Source organism: Scylla paramamosain, chromosome 26, assembly GCF_035594125.1.
Source record: "Scylla paramamosain isolate STU-SP2022 chromosome 26, ASM3559412v1, whole genome shotgun sequence".
Lineage (NCBI taxonomy): Eukaryota > Metazoa > Arthropoda > Malacostraca > Decapoda > Portunidae > Scylla > Scylla paramamosain.
Window position 1 is genome coordinate 5,188,007 of NC_087176.1, and position 21,994 is coordinate 5,210,000.

General features: G+C 39.6%; 1 protein-coding gene across 1 annotated transcript in view; it reads right to left on the reverse strand.

Annotated features, from left to right (window-relative positions):
• Nucleotides 1-137: 137 nt before the first annotated feature.
• The window catches only part of LOC135113628 (band 7 protein AGAP004871-like), a 30,730-nt gene continuing 8,873 nt past the window's right edge, over nt 138-21,994 (reverse strand). Inside the window, 10 exon segments of the mRNA XM_064029024.1 lie at nt 138-5,524; nt 6,078-6,179; nt 6,947-7,025; nt 9,531-9,586; nt 12,097-12,300; nt 16,584-16,666; nt 19,840-19,912; nt 21,746-21,805; nt 21,807-21,821; nt 21,823-21,854. Of these exon segments, the coding sequence (XP_063885094.1) occupies nt 5,432-5,524; nt 6,078-6,179; nt 6,947-7,025; nt 9,531-9,586; nt 12,097-12,300; nt 16,584-16,666; nt 19,840-19,912; nt 21,746-21,805; nt 21,807-21,821; nt 21,823-21,854 (797 nt within the window). The 3' untranslated portion in view covers nt 138-5,431.

Below are 21,994 nucleotides of genomic sequence, written 5' to 3' on the forward strand. Positions count from 1 at the left end.
ACTCGTGTGTCTGTCTCTGTGTGTGTGTGTGTGTGTGTGTGTGCGTATGTGTGTGTGTGTAGGAAACGAGGGAACTATGAAATACATAAACTATTACAATAACAATTTAGGTGAAGCTATTTTCTATTCAGAGAGAGAGAGAGAGAGAGAGAGAGAGAGAGAGAGAGAGAGAGAGAGAGAGAGAGAGAGAGACGCACATCATTAAAAACATACATGAACACAATATACACATACATAAATCAAGTATACTTATTTATACTTACACGCAGTTTACACATATATGCGTGTATACATTGGCTGCATATGTACTTATGTGTAACTTAAATAATTAAGTGCAAAATTAAGTGATTAGACAGACATCGAAGTGTGTGTGTGTGAGTGTGTGTGTGTGTGTGTGTCAAGACGATTGTGGTAGTGATAATAAACCACATCACGGAGGAACAACAAACATTATAGAAGGGATGGTGGTGGTGGTGGTGGTAGTGGTAGTGGTAGTGGTGGTAGTAATAGTGGTGATGGTGAGGCAGTAGTAATAGTATAACAACAACAATAATAATGGTAATGAAAATAGTAGTGAATAGTGTGTAATGGTTACGAACATTTAGATACATAATAATAATAATAATAATAATAATAATAATAATAATAATAATAATAATAATAATAATAATAACAACAGTACCTCTTTATTTTTCGAAACATCACAATATTATCATTTTGTGTGCATGTTAGATTAAATTTTATCATTACCTTCCCTAAATCTACTGAGGCGAAAGAGAAAGAAATCGAAAAGGTTCCTATGAGTTCCAATACTATTTTCTTTTACGTGATTCGATAACTTATTTCAATTTCAATCACTAAATTCCTCGTCTAATTCATAAATACAGTAACTAGCAAGAAGATATGGTGGACTGAGCTTGACGAGGATAAATTCATTGCAAGTTGAAGGAAAGAAAATGGAGAAAACGGACTGTAAGAGCGGAATTTAAGAGGAGGACTTTTTAATTCAGCTTAGGTCGTCCGTGATTGGTCAGTGAGCTGTGAGGGGGCGTGGCTTCCTCGCCTTACGTAATGGAACGGAGGAAAATATGATTATTGTGTACATGATTTATTTCTACACCAATAATAGTAATAATAATAATAATAATAATAATAATAATAATAATAATAATAATAATAATAATAATAATAATAATAATATTCCTCCAGCTAAACGTAACTTGAAAATCACAATAAAACTAAAATTTCAGTCATGCCGTAGAAAAAAAAAATATATATAGATAAACAAGTACTGGGTAAATACATAGAAGAATAAACAGAATAAATAAATAATAGATAAAAAAAAAATATGGCGAGGAAGATTTACAAGAAAAGACCAAGGTAAGACGAAGATAATAGTGATAATAGTGGTAACAGCCTAACAGCGCAGTTTGAGGCAATGGTTCACGTAGGGCTTGTGTTTTTTCTTCATCTACCTGTCATCTACTTCTATACACCGCCGGGCCAAAGGAGGGTAGGGGGGGAGGGATTCTAAATGATATAGCAGATTCGTACGTACGTAACTTTTTTTTTTTTAGTATGTCTTTTTTCTCTGATGTATAATGCCTAAAGGAACGTTCTGTTATTCATTCCTGGTTTTTTTTTTTTGTTTTTGTTTATTTTCAATTTTGGTATGTGTTGATTAAGAACGTGTAAAGTTATGGCAGTTTACTTTTTTTATTTCTTCTTTATGTTGCTTTGTTTATTTTTTTCGTATTTTCCTTGTGAACTTTCTTCTTTTCCTCATGATATCTATAAAGTTTGTTAAGTTATTGCAATTTCCTTTCCTTTCGTTTTACTTTCTTTTTATTCTTTTTTTTTCTTCTTATTGTAAACCACAAAATGTGTGAGCAAAGATAGTTTTCTTTCCTTTCTTTTCCCTTTTTTTCTTACTAGAGACTTAAATGAAAAAAAGAAGAACAAAGTGGTTATAACGATAATATTTTCAAATCTTAAATTCTTATCTGCATGAGACGCTATTTCATATTACTGTTATTGATGATTATTTAAAAGAAGGAAAAGGGATAAGTACATAAAGAAAAATAGGAGGAAAAGTAGATAATTAACGAACTATTTATTATTGGTGATTATTTTTGATGAGAAGGAAGAAGAGGAGGAGGAGGAGAAGAAAGATCGAAGAGGAGAAGGAGATATACACAAAAAGACGAGGAAGGCAACGAAATGTAATTATTATTTTTTTTTCAACTTTCATCTTCAAAATTCACAAGAAAAAAAAATAAAAAAGACATAATACATGAAAATCCCGGAAATATAAATGAAAAACACAACGAGAAATGAAGAATCCGTCCGTTCCTTTAGTGTTATTCATCATTCATTATCTTGTTACTCCCATCATCACGGGAATTAAAAAAAAAATGTATATAAAAGGAAAAAATCTGAGCGGGTGTCATAAATTTTACACCATTCCGGAAATCAGGCGTGTGTGTGTGTGTGTGTGTGTGTGTGTGTGTGTGTGTGTTTCCATATTCACAGTATACCTAGCAGTACAAATTGGAGTGGGCAGTGCTCTCTCTCTCTCTCTCTCTCTCTCTCTCTCTCTCTCTCTCTCTCTCTCTCTTGCCCGTGACCCGCCCCGCCAGAGATGTCTAGTGAAGGTATTCGAGGCTTTGCTATACTCTAAGTCTTCGTTGATGGATCTATGTACAAGGATTGGTCGAGAGGAGAGGAGGCGAGGCGGTGAAGCGGCGACGAGGCCAGCAGGAGGAGGCAGGGAAAAGAAAACGAAGAAAACGGAAATATCTTAGTCCACCATGAAATTAAGGCCTAAGCGGTACGTTTTCTCTAGTAGTATTTTTAGAAAAGAATATTCATTTGTGCATGGTGATGGTTGTGTTGATTCTATGTGGTCTTGGTTATGGTGTGTGTTTTGTTTTGGTGCTTGTGTGGTATAATTTTTTTTTTCTATTTGTTATTTTGCGTTTTTGTTTGGAAACGTTTGAGAATTAAGTATATATATATATATATATATATATATATATATATATATATATATATATATATATATATATATATATATATATATATATATATATATATATATATATATATATATATAACTGTGTATGTTTCGTTTGGTTTCGGGTCTTTTTAAAATGTACATATGTATGATCTGTCTTTGTTGCGTTCCTGTATGTGTTTGAGATTCTAAAATATGTGAAAGGAGGCGAAGTAAATATTTAACTATAAAAAAAAAGAAAAATATTTAATACTCATCCTTTGTCTTTAAATGCATAACTGAACTTGCAGGAGGAGAAAAAAAAAAAGATAATTGTACTATTTGATGTGATAAAAAAGTAGATATTATCATTATTGAATTTCTTCTGATTTGACATCGCAAAAGAAACGAGATTAAAAGTATTATTAGATTTTGCTGCACGTTAACTGAAATAGAATATGTGTGTGTATGTGTGTGTGATAAGAAGCTTTGGAAAGGGTGTGCACCATTTTGTACTATAACCAGAGAGTTGACCAACATGCAAAAATAACACCGCCTTTCTCTCTTCATCATTTCCCATCACTTCCTCCTCCTACTCATTCACTACCTTTCTCTCCCTTCACTTCCCTTCCTGTCCCTTCACTTCGCTTCGTTCTTCTTGATAATCTCTTAACTCCTAATCATGTCACTTTATTCCTTTATCTTGACATGTCTCAACTCTCCCACTCATCTCTCCTGCGACTTACTACCCCAGTGCTGTCTCGTCTCAAATCAATCAGTCAGTCAGTCAGTCATTCATTCAGTTGCTGTCATTCTTCTGGTCTCTCCTGGGAAAAAAAAAAAAAGTTCCCTGTATTCACTCTGAGATTCAACCCGTTTTCTCTTCCCTCGTCGGAAAAAAGGGGAGACTTTCCTTCTGTTCTCTGTCCTGGGAAAATAAAACTGAAACTCCACCCTTGTTCTCCATTCTCCTTTAGAAAATAATTCCCATGTTTTTTTTTTTTCTTATACTTCTAGAAAATAAAGTTCTTTCTTATATCTCTTTATCTCTCCTGGGGAAAAGGAAATTATAATACCAATCTGAATCTTCCTTCTCCTGGGAAAAGGAAATATTGAATACGCCCTACTCGCCCCTCCTGGGAAAAGAAAACTGCCATTCCAACCCTGTTTTCCTCTGTCCTTGGAAAAGAAAATCTGTGGTCCCCCTTCAGTCAACTCTCCTGGGAAAAGAAACACCTGAAGCACACGAGGACGGCCATGCAAACGATAAGTGAAGTGTAAAGAATGCATTGCTAAAAGTGTGAAGGAACGGAGACAAGGTAAAGAAAGCAAGTAAAACAAGACGAAGAAAATTTAAGTAGGCTCTTTGTAATGGAATGATTTACAAGACTTTCCCTCTGCCACATCCATTTTCTTTATTAATTATTACTGAAAGAAAACGAATATATTGAAAGGGAAACATTACAAATCTACATAAAGAGATAGCAATGTGGAAACACGTAAAGAAAACAATGAAAATAAATGAATAGGTGGTAATTCTCAAGCAGCGTTTAGATTTTGATTATTGTTACATCACTGAAATTCTTAAGTTGTCAAAATCCTACGTAAAAAAACTGGGATCAAAGCTAGAATGAAAACAAATGAGCATCTCTCTCCTCTTGGCCTCCACAGCAGTTTCAATTGTACGCTCCGACACGCCCACACGCGCCCACACTCCCCACCTCAGTAACGTGGGCGTAAATTAGCTATAAAAACGTGTGTGTGTGTGTGTGTGTGTGTGTGTGTGTGTGTGTGTGTGTGTGTGTGTGTGTGTGTGTGTGTGTGTGTGTTCGGTTGTTTATTCAAGGGTAGTTTAAGGATATGCCTGACATTCGATATATATATACCATTAAAAAAGAAAAGGCGATAAATAAATGAAGAAGTAACGCCTTGAAATGATCGTTAATCTTACCAGCGAAAGTTAACAGAGCGAAAGAAAACGTAAGACTCGCGCCACGGAGGAAAACGAGTCTGGTCACCGCGTTCATGTGCAACCGAGGAAGAAAACGACGCAAAACTAAACCCGTAACTCAAACAAAATGGCATCAAAGCTTCGCAATTGCGCCACATGTTTACCGTAGTATTCTAAAACGTTTCCCAATAAAACAGGGAAAGAATGCAAGTCCCTAAAACGCTTGCAAACCACGAATCTCACTCACTGGTTCCCCTCTTTTCCCCTCCCTCTGTCTCATCTCCTCTTTAGGGACACAAAAATCCGCTACCATTATCCTAAGATTGTTTTTTTTTAGGCAACTGTCTATGAGCTTATTGTTAATATAATATATATATAGACTTTATATCTTCTGTATATAACATTTATAGTGATGTATAAAAACTATTGAGAAAGAGGCATTTCAGGGTGCGGGCGGGAGGAGGCGGGGAGAGGAGGCGCAGACGTCACTCCTTCCCGCCCATGAAGTGCTGCAGGAAGTCGATGGGCAGCGGGAAGATGATGGTGGAGTTCTTCTCGGCGGAGATGGTGTTAAGCGTCTGTGGGCGGGAAGGAGGGAGGCAGGGCGGGAGGGAGGGAAAGAGGGAGGGTAGATGAGTTTAGTCTTGGCGGCGCTGGTGGTGCAAACTTAACGTAACACAGATTCTACAGGAGATATTAGCTGTTCGATGCTACAATGACTGATAATAAGTTAAGTTACGAGTGAATAAGTGACTTAATTTAGCAAGTACTGAGTTAGTGAATGAATCAATACAGAAGACTTAATTAAGCTTACTGAATCTAAAAAAATGACTAGATTTATGAAAGATATACCTTGATTCAGCTCACTACTACTACTACTACTACTACTACTACTACTACTACTACTACTAAGAATTACCAATGACTTAATCTAGCAATGAATGAAGTAAGCAAATGACTGAAAACACACATAAAAAAAGACTTAAATTTACGAATGACTGAATCTAAATATGACAAAATTTGTGAATGACTAATATGACTCAATCCCTTACTACTACTACTACTACTACTACTACTACTACTACTACTACTACTACTACTACTACTTCTACTACTACTACTACTACTCGCCTGGAGGTAGCGAAGCTGGAGGGCGGCGGGCGAGAGGGCGATGACGTCAGCTGCCTCCTTTAGTGCTCTGGAGGATTTTTGTTCTCCTTCAGCGGCGATCACCTGCGGAGGGTGAGGCGGTGAGAGAGAGATAGACAGATAGATAGATAGATAGATAGATAGATAGATAGATAGATAGACAGAAAAATAGATAGATAGATAGATAGATAGAGAGAGAGAGAGAGAGAGAGAGAGAGAGAGAGAGAGAGAGAGAGAGAGAGAGAGAGAGAGAGAGAGAGAGAGAGAGAGAGAGAATACTGCAAAAAATTATCCTTAGATTTAATTAAGTGCGGGTATTATTTTCCGCAGACTTATTGAAATGTGGGTAATATTTCTCGTAGAGTTTGTGAAAAGTGGCGAGCATTAATTAAAGCAAATGTTCTATAGACCACAATTACTGAAATGCGGGAAAAATAACCGAAGACTTAATGAAACCTGGCAAACGTTGACCGTAGACTTAATGAAATTTTGGGCACGCTTTCTCTGTAGGCTTAAACTACAGAAGAATTGTGGGAGACTCAAAGAAAAAAAATAATAGGGCAGGTCAAATAAATAAAAATCAATCAACAAATTTAAAAGTCAACAAATAAGGAAACAAACAAATAAACAAACAGACAAATCAATACAAACATGTACGAGTCCACCTTGAAATTTAAAACAGAACAAAATAGATAAAATAAATAAGAATTAACAAAAAATCAAAGTAATAAAAACCAGCCAACAAAAACACAATAGAAAGAATACAAATAAATACATAAACTAACACAAACAAACCTAAAATACATCTTGAAATCTAACACACCCTGCGTGAACACCCCCGCGTGCCTCACCTTAGCCCGGGCCTCCCTCGCAGCCTCGGCCTCTGCTGCCATCGCACGCTGCAGCTGAACAGGGAGCCTCACGTCCTTGCTGTGTCGGGAGGCAGGAGGGGCGGTGGTGTGCAGGGTAGCAGGAAGGGAAGGACACAGTAGGATAGAAGAGAAAGGAATGGGAAAGGAAAGATGAAGATAATGAGGGTTGTGAAGGAAGGATGATAGAATAGAGGGGATTGAGAAGGGACACGGAGGAATTGAAGGGGAAAGAGAGAAAAGGATGAATGAGGAATATGGTGACAGTAGGGAGGAAAAGGGAAAAGGAGGAGGAAAAGGGAAAAGGAGAAGGAAAATAATGGTTGGGAAGGAAGGATAACGAAAGACAAGGGAGGAAAAGGAAGAATAGGAAGAAGGGATGAGAGGATAAAGAAGGGAGGATTAATACATGTACAGAGAGCGAATGATAAGATATAATGACAGTAATAATTGTATTAGATATATTAATGTCTTTCTGAATATTACCAATTAAAATCAAAATTAATTGGTACAAAAGATTAATATTATTCTTACACAGGAACAACAGCAACAACAAATAAATACTTATTGATAATGCAATGCAGAGAGAGAGAGAGAGAGAGAGAGAGAGAGAGAGAGAGAGAGAGAGAGAGAGAGAGAGAGAGAGAGAAATCAGACATGCCACATTAAGCTTGTTATCATTAGCAAAACAATCTTTAGTATACCATGAGAGAGAGAGAGAGAGAGAGAGAGAGAGAGAGAGAGAGAGAGAGAGAGAGAGAGGAGAGAGAGAGAGAGAGAGAGAGAGAGAGAGAGAGAGAGAGAGAGAGAGAGAGTATAAACACACAAGCAGGATACATGACCGTCACTTTACAATCGAGCATCGAGGTTAAATTATTCAAAACAAAACGTTTATCACAATAAAGGGCACACGGATGGGAACACAGAAAACGAATAAAGACTGAAGGACACAGAAAACGAGCAATGTTAGTGTTTAGTTTTAAGGGTAACTAGTAAAAATGTCCATAAACTTCCACCAAACACATTTTCAAAGGAATTCTCACCCTATATAAAAAGTCTATATAATGACTAAAAGTAGCTTTAGTTCAGGATCGTATCAAATGAGAGAATAAGGGAGAGAGGAAGAGAGGAAAGGAGAGCTGTGAGAGGAAAATGTTGACCGAATTTTTTCCTCTTCTTTCTGTTATGGAAATAAAATAGTGTTCTTTTCTAGACTGGCTTTTTTTTTTTTTTATATGTTCTACTTCTCTTTTAACTTTAACTATTGTCGAATTTAACTGTCACTTATTAGAAAAATATATATTCAGGGAATGATAGAAGAAATAAAAGGAGATTAAGGGAAGGCAAAGAGGGAAAGGGAGGGGGGACGCAACACATCCCAAACACCTCAATTGTACGACCCTGAAGCAACACTGCAACACTTACTAACACGTCTAACACACTTGAAACACTTCCCTAAACAAACTACCAATTTATGTTTCTCTGGTAATATTGTGGTGCTAAGTCTAACTGATAACGGACGGAAGAAGATTTCAGCTTTCCATTCCAGCCCAGGTTCGATTCCCGGTAAGGTTAAGAAAGACGGGAAAGAAAAAAAAAAGATTGATTGATTGATGTGTTTGGCGCTGTACCTCAGAGGTCACGTGGCGCTGAAGTGGCGGAAGGACAAAGAAGAGACAAAGACGGACGGAAGAACAAAAGACAAACAGGACAACTGACAATAACAAAGAATTTAGGTTAGTTCATAGAAAACGTGGAATAATAACAACTGGAAAGGTGAACAACAAACGATGCAGCAATGCAAAAATTCAAATTAAGTGGATAGATTTTAAATAACATAAAGAAGAGAACAGAAGATGAAGTAGACAACACACGCAATAGTTTAAGAATTCGAATCAGAGTACCCGGACGATGGCAAGCAGGAGTTTAATGTAAATAAAAAAAAAAAAAAACCCTGAGCATAAGACAGTTGAAACGCATTGGGATAAGCACAGAAGCAAGGGCGAAAGCTGGGACACGGAGATAAAAGAGAAGGAAACTCAGCACCGTAACATCTTCATCTCTTCCACATGAAACAGTCAACACGCGTCGGCGGACTCAAAGAAAAGGAGAGAGCTGCTGGGTACGGAAAAAAAAAAAAAAATGGAAGAAAACGCATAATTCAGCTGTTAATTTGAGGGCAGGCTAAAGCAAACTGCTGAGCGTCATGCAGAGGAGGAGGAGGAGGGGGAGGAGGAGGAGGAGGAGGAGGAGGAGGAGGAGGAGGGCGAGCAAACCACGGCAATGCGAGCTTAGATAATAAGGATAAAAAAAAAGAAAAAAAAAAAACAGAGATTATGCATCAACACGCTGACACCGGTGGAGGCAAAGGAGGGACGGGAGGGGAGGGGAGGGTATGGAGGCAACTTTTATCCCCACGAGGAGGAAAGTAAGGGAGAATGGAAGGAAGGATGTCATTTTAATCCCAGCATGAGGAAGGGAGCAGAGAGCAGGGAGGTAGCCAAGGGTCGGGAAGAATAAGTAATACTGCAAACCATATCGCTCTTGGTGGAGTGGCTCTACTCACATTTCCACTCTCTCCACCTTTATACCCCAGTTCTCTGTAGCATCGTCTAACACGCCCTGAAATGGGTGATTAGTGCCGGTCAGAGCAGCAGAGGCGCCAGGAAGGACATACAGGAGAGAGAAGCAGAGAGAGAGAGAGAAGTGGTGCTGTACATCTGTATCTTACTGTGCCGGGCCTGGCGTGCTGGGCGGGTGAGCGGGGCGGGCGAGGAACAGGCGGGGATGTAGAAGAGCACGAGTGATGTTCCTTGTTTTTAGTTTCTTGTTGTTGTTCTGAGCAGGAAGCTGAAGGTGCTGAGGTTTTCTTTGGTTATATATCAGATTTTACGTGTTTGAGCGATAAATTTCGTTCACTGAGGCGCGGCGAATCTTTGGCCATGAGGAAAAGAGCTATATTCTTTATTTCGTATGGGAGAATAAATCACTTTTAGACAGATTTCCAAGCTGAGAATGAAATTAAAAGTTGGATACCGCAGAAAAAAAAATATTACAGATGGCTTTTATTTATATCCAAGTAGACATAAAAGAGCAATTTTAGCCACAAAGCGCTGAAAAAAAAAAAAAAAGAATCATGGACTTTTAGTTAAAACAATACACACGACATATCAGCCATCACTTCAACAGCCCCGCCCCGCCCCGCTCCGCCCCGCCCCGCCCCGCCCTTTCAGCAGCCAACCCGCGCTCCCGCCCCAGTACTCACATCTCCACTCGCTCTACTTTGATGCCCCAGTTATCGGTGGCGTCGTCCAGCGAGTTCTGCAAATAGCGTGGTCAAGTGTAAGCCTCGCGCTGCGCCATCTCGAGGTGCTATGAGTGGTGCTGCCCAGTTTCGGAATGCTGAGTGCTCGAGTACAAGATTACAAGATGGTCGCGCGGTCTTAGGATGTAGAGTCTTAATTTGCGCATTTTCTTGTTATTGTGTGGGGTTTTTGAGCGTTCTTCTCTTCTATAAAGGCAGAGGATTGTTATTACATTTATCCAGTCATTGTTGCTATTGCGCCTTTTCAGAATAAGATGCTTTGAAAACTGCGATATTTCTACACGAGAACGCCCTTTTGTTTTTTACGTTTAGTATTCAACAGTGCAATATTTTTCCCGAGATATTCTGAAAGGAACACAAAGCACTTCACTTTATGCCGACTTTCTTTTTCCTTTAGTTTAATTTATATTTTTACTCCTCCCGGAACAACGCAAATCCTTTCAGAAAAATAGAGAAAGACATAAAATCGATTCCTAGTTTGGTTCCCGGAACAAGAGAGACAGACGGAGTGGCGCGGTGATTTAAAAGGCACGGGATTCATAAACAGGATTCAACTCGCTGCACAACGGGATCACAGGCCGCTGCTTCACTGGTTAAGACGTCTGGTTACGAGCGCAGAGTCTTCTTATTTAAACACTACTGATAAAAACGTGATATTCAGTTTCTTTGTACCAGAAACGCAAGACAGGTGAAGTAATTATAAATGAACACTTGATTTGTATTATTTTGTAAGCGAGGATGTAATGTTAGATGATATTATTTACTTACATTTATTTATTTATTTATTTATTATTTATTTAATCTTTTTTTGTCTTTATTTACTTATTTAATGTTTTTGTTTTTTCTTTACTACTTCAATCTTGTTTTTTTGTTTATTTGTTTGTTTGTTTGGTTAGTTGTTTAGTTATCTACGTACTTTGTTTATCAATTTATCGGTGTTCATGTTTATTTATCTTTTTTATCTACTCCTTCAATCTTACTTTTCTCATTTATTTATTTACTTATTTATTCATTTATTTATTTAGTTAGTTAAATATCTATGTACTTTCTCTATTAATTTATCGATGTTCTATTCACTTCCACTCGAGATGCCATTGCACTAACAACTATCATCCTTGGCCTTACCTATTACAATTACATTTGAAGCTGTTAAACAAAATGAGATGGAGACAGTGATCACAGACTTATTATTTACTTCTCTCACGCTTATTAATTTTCAGAGGTTTAAAGTAAGATATTGTCATTTTTCTATATGTCCCTGATTCTCTAAGGAGCTGGAAGGGAAAGTAAATGTTAACTGATCAACACACATACATACAGACATACACACCTTAATCACTACATAGGTATCATGGCTATAAAATGAAAAAAAAACAAAAAAAAAAAACATCCCCTTAATTAAGCTTCTGATATTTGTAGTTGTATTTCTGTGATTTTAGAATGCACATTTCATTAATCTCATTGTTATGATTTTAAGACATTTGTCAATACTGTTAATCTGTTTACTACTACTGCTGCTACTATTACTACTACTACTACTACTACTACTACTACTACTACTGCTACTTCACAAACTCATTAGAATAATCCATATCAACACTTAAGCCAAATCAATACAGCTTTTGTTAGTAAGTAATACGTGTAATGAATGAAATACAGACAGAAATATTAATTACTACTACTACTACTACTACTACTACTACTACTACTACTACTACAACCACAACCACAGCCACTACCACTAACCAACTGTCTTAACACTCCTCCCCCTTCTCCCACCACCATCACCACCACCACCACCACTCGCCTGCATATCACACGAGATGGACTCCCTGTCGCCCAGTATCTCGTGCAGGTTCTTCGTCCCCAGCATGTTTCTGAGCGTGGTTTGCGCCAGGAGCCGCGTGGAGTGGTGGGCATTCTCCACGTTGGCGACGCTCACAGTGGCATTACTCACTCTGTAGTACACCACGGCGTCCACACTCACCGTCACGGAGTCTTTGGTGAGTACCTGAATGGGCGCAGAAGGAGGACGAGGAGGAGGAGGAAGGAGAGGGAGTGAATGAGTTAGGGTATAATGATAGAATTGAAGGACAGATGATAAACAATGCATAAAGAAAGAAGAAGGAAGAAGTAAGAGATATATTGACAAAACAGAAGGAAGGATGATAACAACGTAGGGGAAGGAAAGAACACGTAGGAGATGAAGGAGATGGAGGTGAAGAAACGTGTACGAAGGAGACAGAAGAAGGATGAATGACAAGAAACAACGTGTAAAGAAAAGTAGAAGGGAGAAAAAAAAATAGGATACAAGAACAGAACAGAAGAGATGAAGGAATGGTACAAAAAATGGAAAAGGAAGGAATATGTGAAAAAAAAAAAAGGTGAGAGGAGGAGAAATAGAGCGATGAAGAAGGAATGTAGAAAGAGGAATGGAGAGAAAGTATGAGATAAAGGAAGGAAGCAAGGAAGGAAGTAGTGAAGGAAGGAGAGGTGAATAATATGAAAGACAATAAGGTGGAAGGTGTGATAAGGAGAAATTACAAGGATTAAGTGTTTGGAAGGAAAATATTGATTGCGAAGAGGAAAAAAAGTAACGAAAGAAAGATAAGAAAAGAAAAAGACAAGATTTTAATAAGAACGATGAAAGAAAGATAAGATTAAAGATTATGTGCAGAAAAAAAAAGGTTAAAATAGGACAAGATGTGGAAAAACGATGAAATGAAAAGGCAGAGGCGATAAGAAAGAAAAAAAAGAAACAGGGAAAATTAAAGAGGAATGAAAGAAAAAAAAAAAGACAAGAAACTGATATTAGAAATTTTTTGTAATGAATCTTTACAACTTGTCACGTTATAACACACACACACACACACACACACACACACACACACACACACACACCCTATAACTACATGTGCAACCAGAAGCATGTGAACAGGAATTATTTACAGATTATATAAAAAGAATAACTAGAATTACATACAACCTTAATCTAAGCATATATTAAGTAACAGGTACAGATGAGCAGAGAGGGAGTGGATGGACTGAGAGATATAAACACAAATAATAAGATGGATGAGGATAAATGATAAATAAATAATAACAAATAAACAGAAAGGTAGATATTTTGGAAAAGTTGATCTATTTATTCCAAGAGAAGATAAGAGGATAATCCAGTGAGAGGAGCTGGTGACTAGGTACAGACAGACAGACAGACAGACAGACAGACAGACAGACCAATAGAAAGACACACATTATCTCTCAGTCTGCTAAGAGTAATAAATTTTGGAATAAGGGTATGTGGGAGGGGAGGGAGGGGGGAGTTTCTAAAGCCGCACTTATAATAATAATAATAATAATAATAATAATAATAATGATAATAATAATAATAATAACAATAATAACGATAATTTTTGTTTCTCAATTCTTCAGGTGCATTTTCGCGATATATTCTTTAAAAAAGCAAAGCGTGCGCATGCGTGCAGAGAGAGAGAGAGAGAGAGAGAGAGAGAGAGAGAGAGAGAGAGAGAGAGAGAGAGAGAGAGAGAGAGAGAGAGAGAGAGAGAGAGAGAGAGAGAGAGAGAGAGAATTAAATATGCAACAACAGCAGCAGCAGCAACAACAACATCAACAACAACAACGACAACAACAACAATAACAACAACAAAAGCAAGGGCAAGCGAGGCCAGCCAATCAAATAAATCGACGTTCCGAAGCAAAAACAAACAAACAAACAAACAAACAAACGAACGAACAAACAAACAAATAATCCATAGAACCAAATAAAGAAAAGCCAAAGGGAAAGCACTAAAGGAAGGAAGGAAGGAAGGAATGAATGAAGGAAGGAAGGAAGGAAGGAAGGAAGGAAGGAAGGAAGGAAGGAAGGAAGGAAGAAAGGAAGGAAAGAAGGATAAGAAATGAAAATAAAGGAAAATAGATAAAATACAAAGCTAGAAGAGAGAGAGAGAGAGAGAGAGAGAGAGAGAGAGAGAGAGAGAGAGAGAGAGAGAGAGAGAGAGAGAGAGAGAGAGAGAGAGAGAGAGAGAGAATCATCACATATGGATAGATTAGGAGGAAAGAATCGAAGGAAAACTGATAGAATGGAGAGGAAAAGGAGGAGAACAAACACACAAACGAACATCGAACGAAGGAAATGAGAGAGAATGAAGGAAAGGATGGAGGAGGAAAGAAAGGGAAAGCAGAAAGACGAAATGAGAGACAAGTGAAGAGGAAAAGTTGAGAAAAATAAAAGCAAAGAAAGGAAAAAAAAGAAAAAAAGAAAAGAATAGGTAAAAAAAGAAAGATAGAAGGAAAAGTGGAGGAAACCATTGAGGGAAACACTAATATAAAAAAAGGGAGAGAAGAAAGGAGAGAGAAGCATGGGGGAAAACACTAGCAGACACACGAACGAACGAACGGATGGAGGGAAAGGTAGAAGAAGAAGAACAAGAAGGAGGAGGAGGAGGAGGAGGAGGAGGACGAGGAGGAGGAGGACGAGGAAACCACACGAAACAAACGAAGTGGAAGTGGAAAAGTGGAGTAGAAAAGTAGAGTGAAGGACAATGACATGAGGTAGGGAAATATAAACGAACGAACGAACGAACGGACGAAACGAAGGGAGAAAGTTACTGAGAGAAATTATACTGTGGGGGAAGTGGAGGGGAAGTGGAGGGGAAGTGGAGGGGAAGTGGAGGAGACAACAACCCACCTCTTGCGGCGGAACATCAAACGTAACAGTCCGGAGATCCACTTTGCGATACGATTCAATACATGGGAGCACGAAAAAGAGACCTGTAAAATACGGGAAGAAAGGGCGTGAGGGAATGAGGCACCACATCCTAGAGGGGCGAGGGGCGGAGGGACGAGGCAGGGACGAGATGGGAAACGAAAGGAGAGAGACGAGAGAAACGATGGTGTAAACGAGGAAGGCGGACGAAAAGGGGGACGAGAAAGGGAGACAAGAAAGGGGAAGAGAAGGAGGGGCTAGGGACGAGAAAAGGGGATGAGAAGTGAGATAAACAAATGGGTTGAGGAAACGAAAGGAAGGGTTAGGAACAAAGAGAGACGAGAATGGGGACGAGTGGAGGATTACAGGGAGAGAGGGACGAGAGAAACTAGTAATGGGGACGAGAATGGAAGGAGAAGGAAGGGCTAGGGACGAGATGAGGACGAGAGGTGGCGGACGAGAGGAGAGAGGAACGAGAGAGACGATGAAGGAGAACGAGAAGCAGACGAGAGAGGAAAAGGGACGAGAGAAACGAGGTGGGGACGAGAAGTAAACGAGAGGGAGGAGCTAATAACGAAGGGAGACGAGAGGGGGACGAGAGGGGGACGAGGTGGGGTACTGAAGGCAAGAGATATAAAGATGAAGGGCAGAGGGGGAGACTTTTCCAAGGGGCTAGGGACGAGGAGGGACGAGGGGGGACGAGAGAAAGAAGAGGGGCGGTTTCAGAAGGGAAGAGAAGTAAAGGGAAGAGAATAAAGGGAAGAGAATAATGAAGAAAACCACTTATGGACAACAGAGACGAAAAGAAAACGAGATTGTGTTGGTCTCTCTCTCTCTCTCTGTGTGTGTGTGTGTGTGTGTGTGTGTGTGTGTGTGTGTGTGTTGAGTTTTCTTTCTTTTCTTAATTGGGAAGAGGCTTAGCAGAGAGAGAGAGAGAGAGAGAGAGAGAGAGAGAGAGAGAGAGAGAGAGAGAGAGAGAGAGAGAGAGAGAGAGAGAGAGAATATTGGAGCAACAATAAAGCGAGAGAGGAAAAGGAAGAGAGAAAAAAAGAAACAAAGATGAGAATTACCTGAAAATGAGGAGGAGGACGAGGACGAGGAAGAAGAAAAAGAAGATGAGGAGGAGGAGGAGGAGGAGGAGGAGGAGGAGGAACAAGTGAGTGGAAAAAAGAGAGTAGGAAGACGAGAAGAAGGAAGAGGAAATGAATAACACACACACACACACACACACACACACACACATACAGACACAACAGTGCAGGAGAGTCGATGCCCTCACACAACAGCTTCAGCGCCTTCTACTTGATTTACGTCGACCTGTAACCTGGGGGCGGCACTAAGGGAGGGGCGGGGCGGGGCGGGATGGAGCGGTGAAGGCGAGGCAGAAGAAGAGGAGGAGGAGGAAGAGAGAGGCGGAAGGACGTACCAGTAAAAAAGAAAAAAAAAAAAAAAACGTGCGTGTCTGTGCTTAAAAAAGAAAACGTGACGAACGAAAATGTGAGATGAGGTGGAGTTGAAAGGTGGACTAAAATAAAAAATATATACTTCAGGAAATGTTATCAACTTGCCTCTTGGGGCGGCACGTCAAAGACACTGGTCCGCAAGTCTACCTTAGAGTAGGATTCAATGCATGGCAAGATGAAGAAGATTCCTGCAGGGAGAAAAACAATGAGTGATCTTGAAAGTCCCCAGGGAGAGGGCGCGAAGGGGGACAAGAGCTAGAGGAAGAGGAGGATGAGAGGAGCAGGAGGAGAAGGATTTGAGAGGAGGGCATGGAGGGGAAAGAGAAAACCTGGCATGGAGGAGGGTCTGGCAGGAGGTAGAAGGAAAAAAAAGAAAAGAAAGGAAGGAGGAAAGGAAGTTTTTCTCACCAATTTCCTCATCTTCCCTCCTTTCTGAGTTTCCCTTCCATCTGAAAAATGAATTACTTTTTTTCTTAAGGTTACGTGATGTCTTGTGTCGCCTTTCTCGAGGTGACCTGAGAAAGGGGAGACTATATCATTACTTTTAAAATATAATAAAACAAAGGGTGACTTATTTCCCGGTATGAGTACGGGGGAAATTACCTGGGATTCCAAATAAGCACTAAGGATATTGTTCTCAGACATAAAAACGTAAGAATATAATAAAATAAAGGCAACTGCAAGAAGACATTAGGCCTACACGTGGCAGGCCCTGTATAAAACACCAAACAGATGAATATGTACACCTCCAGCCTTTAAATGACCAATGGCGAACCTTTTTTTGTGTTGTCATTTCCTCATTGGTAGTATTTATGATCCCAGTGCACAGGAAAGGCTTTGCACGTGTCAGGCCCTTTATGAAACACCTAATGAATGAGTATGTAACCTCCAGTCTTTAATTAACCAATGACGTGTCTTTTTATGCTATCATTTTCATACCATCATTAGTCTATACAATTCCACTTCTCTAGAATATTTTTACACGTGGCGGTCCTTCTATCTTACTTAAAAATCTGATTAAAAAAAAAAGTGTTCATTCTGACACATTAGAGGATATTAGGTGACATGTTTGGTAATTACGGTGGCGACAGTTGGCAGCCCTGCACACTAGGGATGGTACATTATGGCTGGGCAGTTGATCAGCATATCAGCAAATACCAATGTGATCTGCCCGCAAACTTTTATCTCCTACACTCTTGAATTTTCCTAACTTTTCTTTCTTCTTCTGTCCAAACTGTATAATTCTTTACTATCTTCCTATCAGTTCAGTTCAGTTCAGCATATCAGCATCACGTCAAGCCACGCATACCAACCTTACCGGCGCAACACATGACCAGGCAGCAGGTGTCACATTGTTTGTTCATTATACCACAGTTTTGTGAGCTATTGTACATATGCAGGCTTTAAATGACCAGTAACTTATTATAATTTTTTTTTTGGTTAACATTCCCTCATTATTACTTAGCATGATTCCACTGCTAAGGAAAAGCTTGGAATGTTCAGGGATGCAGGGTACGACACGTGCCGCACCAAGCTGGCTTAAGGCGTCTCGTCCAGGGGCTTAGGGGGTGGAAGGAGACAAGGGTAAATTGTCTCATTTTCTGCCCACTCCGCTCTACAATTTGCTGCGGCGTGATGATCCTGTCTGGTGGTGATTGTTTTCCTGGTAGGGGTTCAGGAACAAGGTCAGGAAACTCCAAGGTGAAGAGTGAAGCATCAGAGAGGTGTGCGCGCCATCTATGTGTGATGAGTGTTATTAAAACGGGGAACGTCGCCCTCTGTCGCCAAGCTTTCGAACTAGCTTACCACTGGTGTCTGGCGGCCGATTGCTGGACACTGCTCTCTCTTGGTAAGCTTTCCGATAAAAGATAAACGAGGAGGGCTTGCACACACCCAAAGACATGACAGGAGAGTTCACCAAGAGGAAATTTAAAGTCACACAAAATCACACTTATATCTTTTAAATGTAATAACAATTCTCATATTCCCAGCTGGCCAGTCTGTAATATACTTCATTAACGTAATATAACGAAATAATTAAGAGATATATTCAATAGAAAACCACAACAATTCATTCCAAACATTTAGCAGCACCTCAGGCCGCAGCGAACCCTTTCTCCGTCTCTCTCCAGCCAGTCAAAGTTTGTAATACATTTCATTAGCGTAACCTAACTGAAAGACCTACAATATACCTGGTGACCTAACCGTAGCAATCCACTCCAACACCTCAGGCCGCAATGAACACTTTCTCCATCCCTCCTCAGCTAGTCAAGGTTTATGATACATTTCATTAGCGCAACTTAACTGAAAGACTTGATAACCTAACCGTAGCAATTTACTCCAAACATTTAGCAGCACCTCGGGCCGCAGTGAACACTTTCCCGTCCTTCTTCCGCTACTAATCCTCGCCAGACGCGCCCCGGCATGAAGAACGCGTCCCCGGAGGCTGCCCCGTGATCCGCGCTGCCACGCCCCTGCCTCGCGCCGCGCCGGGATGACACACTCGAGTAATGAAAACCACGAATGGTGAAGAAAAAGTAGAGTAGGACTTGAAGAACCTTAAAACTTTATTTATTTATTTTTCTATTTATCAATCTTCTCATTTATTTGTCAGTTTCTATCTATCGTGTTCCAATACAGATGACACGCTAGTCTGCTGGAGCTTCGCTTGTGTTGTATATTTTGTACTGGAGGTCTTGGTCGTATGTGATAAATTTATTGATATAGCAGTGATGTAGTGGGCAATGAATGAGATAAATTTTGATGTCTGATGAACGCAAGGATATGCCACGATATAATTAAATTTCAAGACAAGGATGCATGTTCTGTATTAGCTCATGAAGAGACGTAAGCAAAGGCCAGAATAGATCAACTGTTGAGATCTCACTGTAAGGAAAATCTGAATAGGATGATTTTTGGAATGTGATAAAAAAGGAAAGCGGTGAAACGCAACTGTCACTACAGATAGCAGTTGATAATGTCTTTCGTAATAATTGAGACCCCATAATTCATTAAGAAAAGAAAATGCGCTCTTAAAATTAATTACACACATAATACATTGTTCATTACGTCTGACATAACTACCACGGAAAAAAATATAACAATTCAACCAACAAATCAGAAGTAACATTATTACGATTCAGGAAACCCTGAAAGAACTTAAAATTTAAGACAAAAAAAATCGTATATGAATAAGTTATGACACCACGATAACAAGGAGAGAAAAATCACGCTGCTTCTCCCTCCAGGAAATTACCGCGAGCCAGCAATTCCAATGAAGGGAAAACGGTACCTGTTGAGGAGAGAAAATGGTATCGATGGAAGGAACAGAGAAAACAGGTGACTTTTAACGGGGACTAACCTGGCCCTTTGGAGCCTCCTTGCAGCAGTCTACCCAGGCGGAAGATGACTGCCCTCTCGTACTCCTGTACCACCTGAAGAAGGGAGAAGGGGTCAACTCTCTCTCTCTCTCTCTCTCTCTCTCTCTCTCTCTCTCTCTCTCTCTCTCTCTCTCTCTCTCTCTCTCCGGAGCCATCGACTTTTCCCAATACACGATACTTTGTTTTTTATTTTTTCATTTCAGTGTCAAACAACTTTAGTGACCTTCGGAGGCACACAGAAATAACTCTCTCTCTTTCTCTCTCTCTCTCTCTCTCTCTCTCTCTCTCTCTCTCTCTCTCTCTCTCTCTCTCTCTCTCTCTCTCTCTCTCTCTCTCTCTCTCTCTCTCTCTCTCTCTCTCTCTCTCTCTCTCTCTGTGTGTGTGTGTGTGTGTGTATATGTGTGTCGCGCTGTCAGCAAGCCACTCAGACACACACAAACACACACGGGATCAATATCGGCAGGCCTGTCCATCACGGTTCCGTTTGAGGAGTGGAGAGCGAAGGAAAAACTTATTCCTAAACTTATTCCTGAAGGCAAACTATTTATGATTCCTGCAGCCACGCCACCTACGTTTGTTCTTCCTTTTTTTTCCTTCCTGATCTCTAGTAGTTATCTTACTCCTCATTTGTCATAATTTTTTACTATCTTTTTTTCATTTTTTACTATTGATTATGCTGTGTGGGTTTGTCTCTTATCACTAATAGTCTTGTGAAGGTAAATTTTTGTCTAGTTTGTTCTTTATTTGTGTTCCTTTGTGTTCTCTCTTCTCCTTTACAATCCTTTCATCTCTTCATCATCTTAGTTCATCATTAATAGTCTCACAAGTGTCATTTCATTTGTTAGTTTCTTCTTCATTTGTATTTCTTTGTGTTTCTTCTACTCTTTTCTCATCTTCGTTCCTTCCTTCCCCGTTATCCTTTATTTAATTCTCTTGACTTTTCTTCTAGTCACTTATCAACTTATCTGAGTAATTCCTTTTCTCTAATCCTTTTTCTATCAATTATCCTTACTAAACTCTTCTTCCTTTCCTTAATCCCTTCCTTTCTCTTCCTGTCTTTGCTTCAGTCTTTTAAGTTTTTCCTTCACTCACTCGCCTGTCTATCAGTATCTATCATATTATTATCATACTGTTAATTCTAAAACGTTTAATCCTTCAGTAGCATTATTTTCAAAGACCAAAAACATCATCATTATTATTTAGATTCTTACGATGACTTTTTTTTTTTCAGAAGAGCAGAATACTTACTGTTACAAGAACCATGAAAACACCCTTGGAAACCCCAGTCACTTCCACTACAGTCTGCTACAGGTTGCTAATATAACCCAGGGATATGTTGGAGAATACAAATGGTTCATCTTTTCCTTCCCAGATCCTTTCTTTCCATTCAATTCCATCCTTTACTTTCTCTCCTCGTCCACCTCCTTTCGTGCCTCACTCCCTGCACCTTCTCTTCACTCAGTCAGCTGTGTATCACTTAATATCCGCCTTTACCAAATCCTGCCTTTATAACACTGGTCTTCTTTATCGTCTCTCTTAACCTCTCTTCTCTGCTTCTTCTCTTCTTCGCTCCTCTAAAACTTTCATTTCTCTCCTTCATGCGGGAGCAGTTAAATCTTTATTCTTTCTATATTTTTACCTTTCATTTTAAAATCGATAGTAGTTTTTATACAATTTCTATGCTTTTCCTTCACTTCTTAAAAAAAAAAAATCAAATCCCTTTTCTTTTTAAAACTCTATCTTTCATTTTAACGTCGAAAGTGATTCCTATACACTTTTTTTTAATATGTTGCATACAAATCTAACTAATTTTATACCTCAGAGGTCAAGATTCTCAGAGTTAGAAACGCAATCGAGTCAACGAGGTAACGTCTCCTGCTACCTTACCTTGAAGCAGACGCAGAAGGAGAAGGGCATAGTGGCCAGCACGAGGATCCATGATAGGCCCCGTCAGGATCCACCCCGCAGACACCAATACCTCCGTCATTCTCATCCGCTGCAGGAGAAAAAAGAGGAAGGGATTTGTAGGGGTGGTCATGGTGGTGGTGGTGGTGGTGGTGGTGGTGGTAGTGTGAGTTAGTTGTGGTGGTGGTGGTGGTGGTGGTGGTAGTGTGAGTTAGTTGTGGTGGTGGTGGT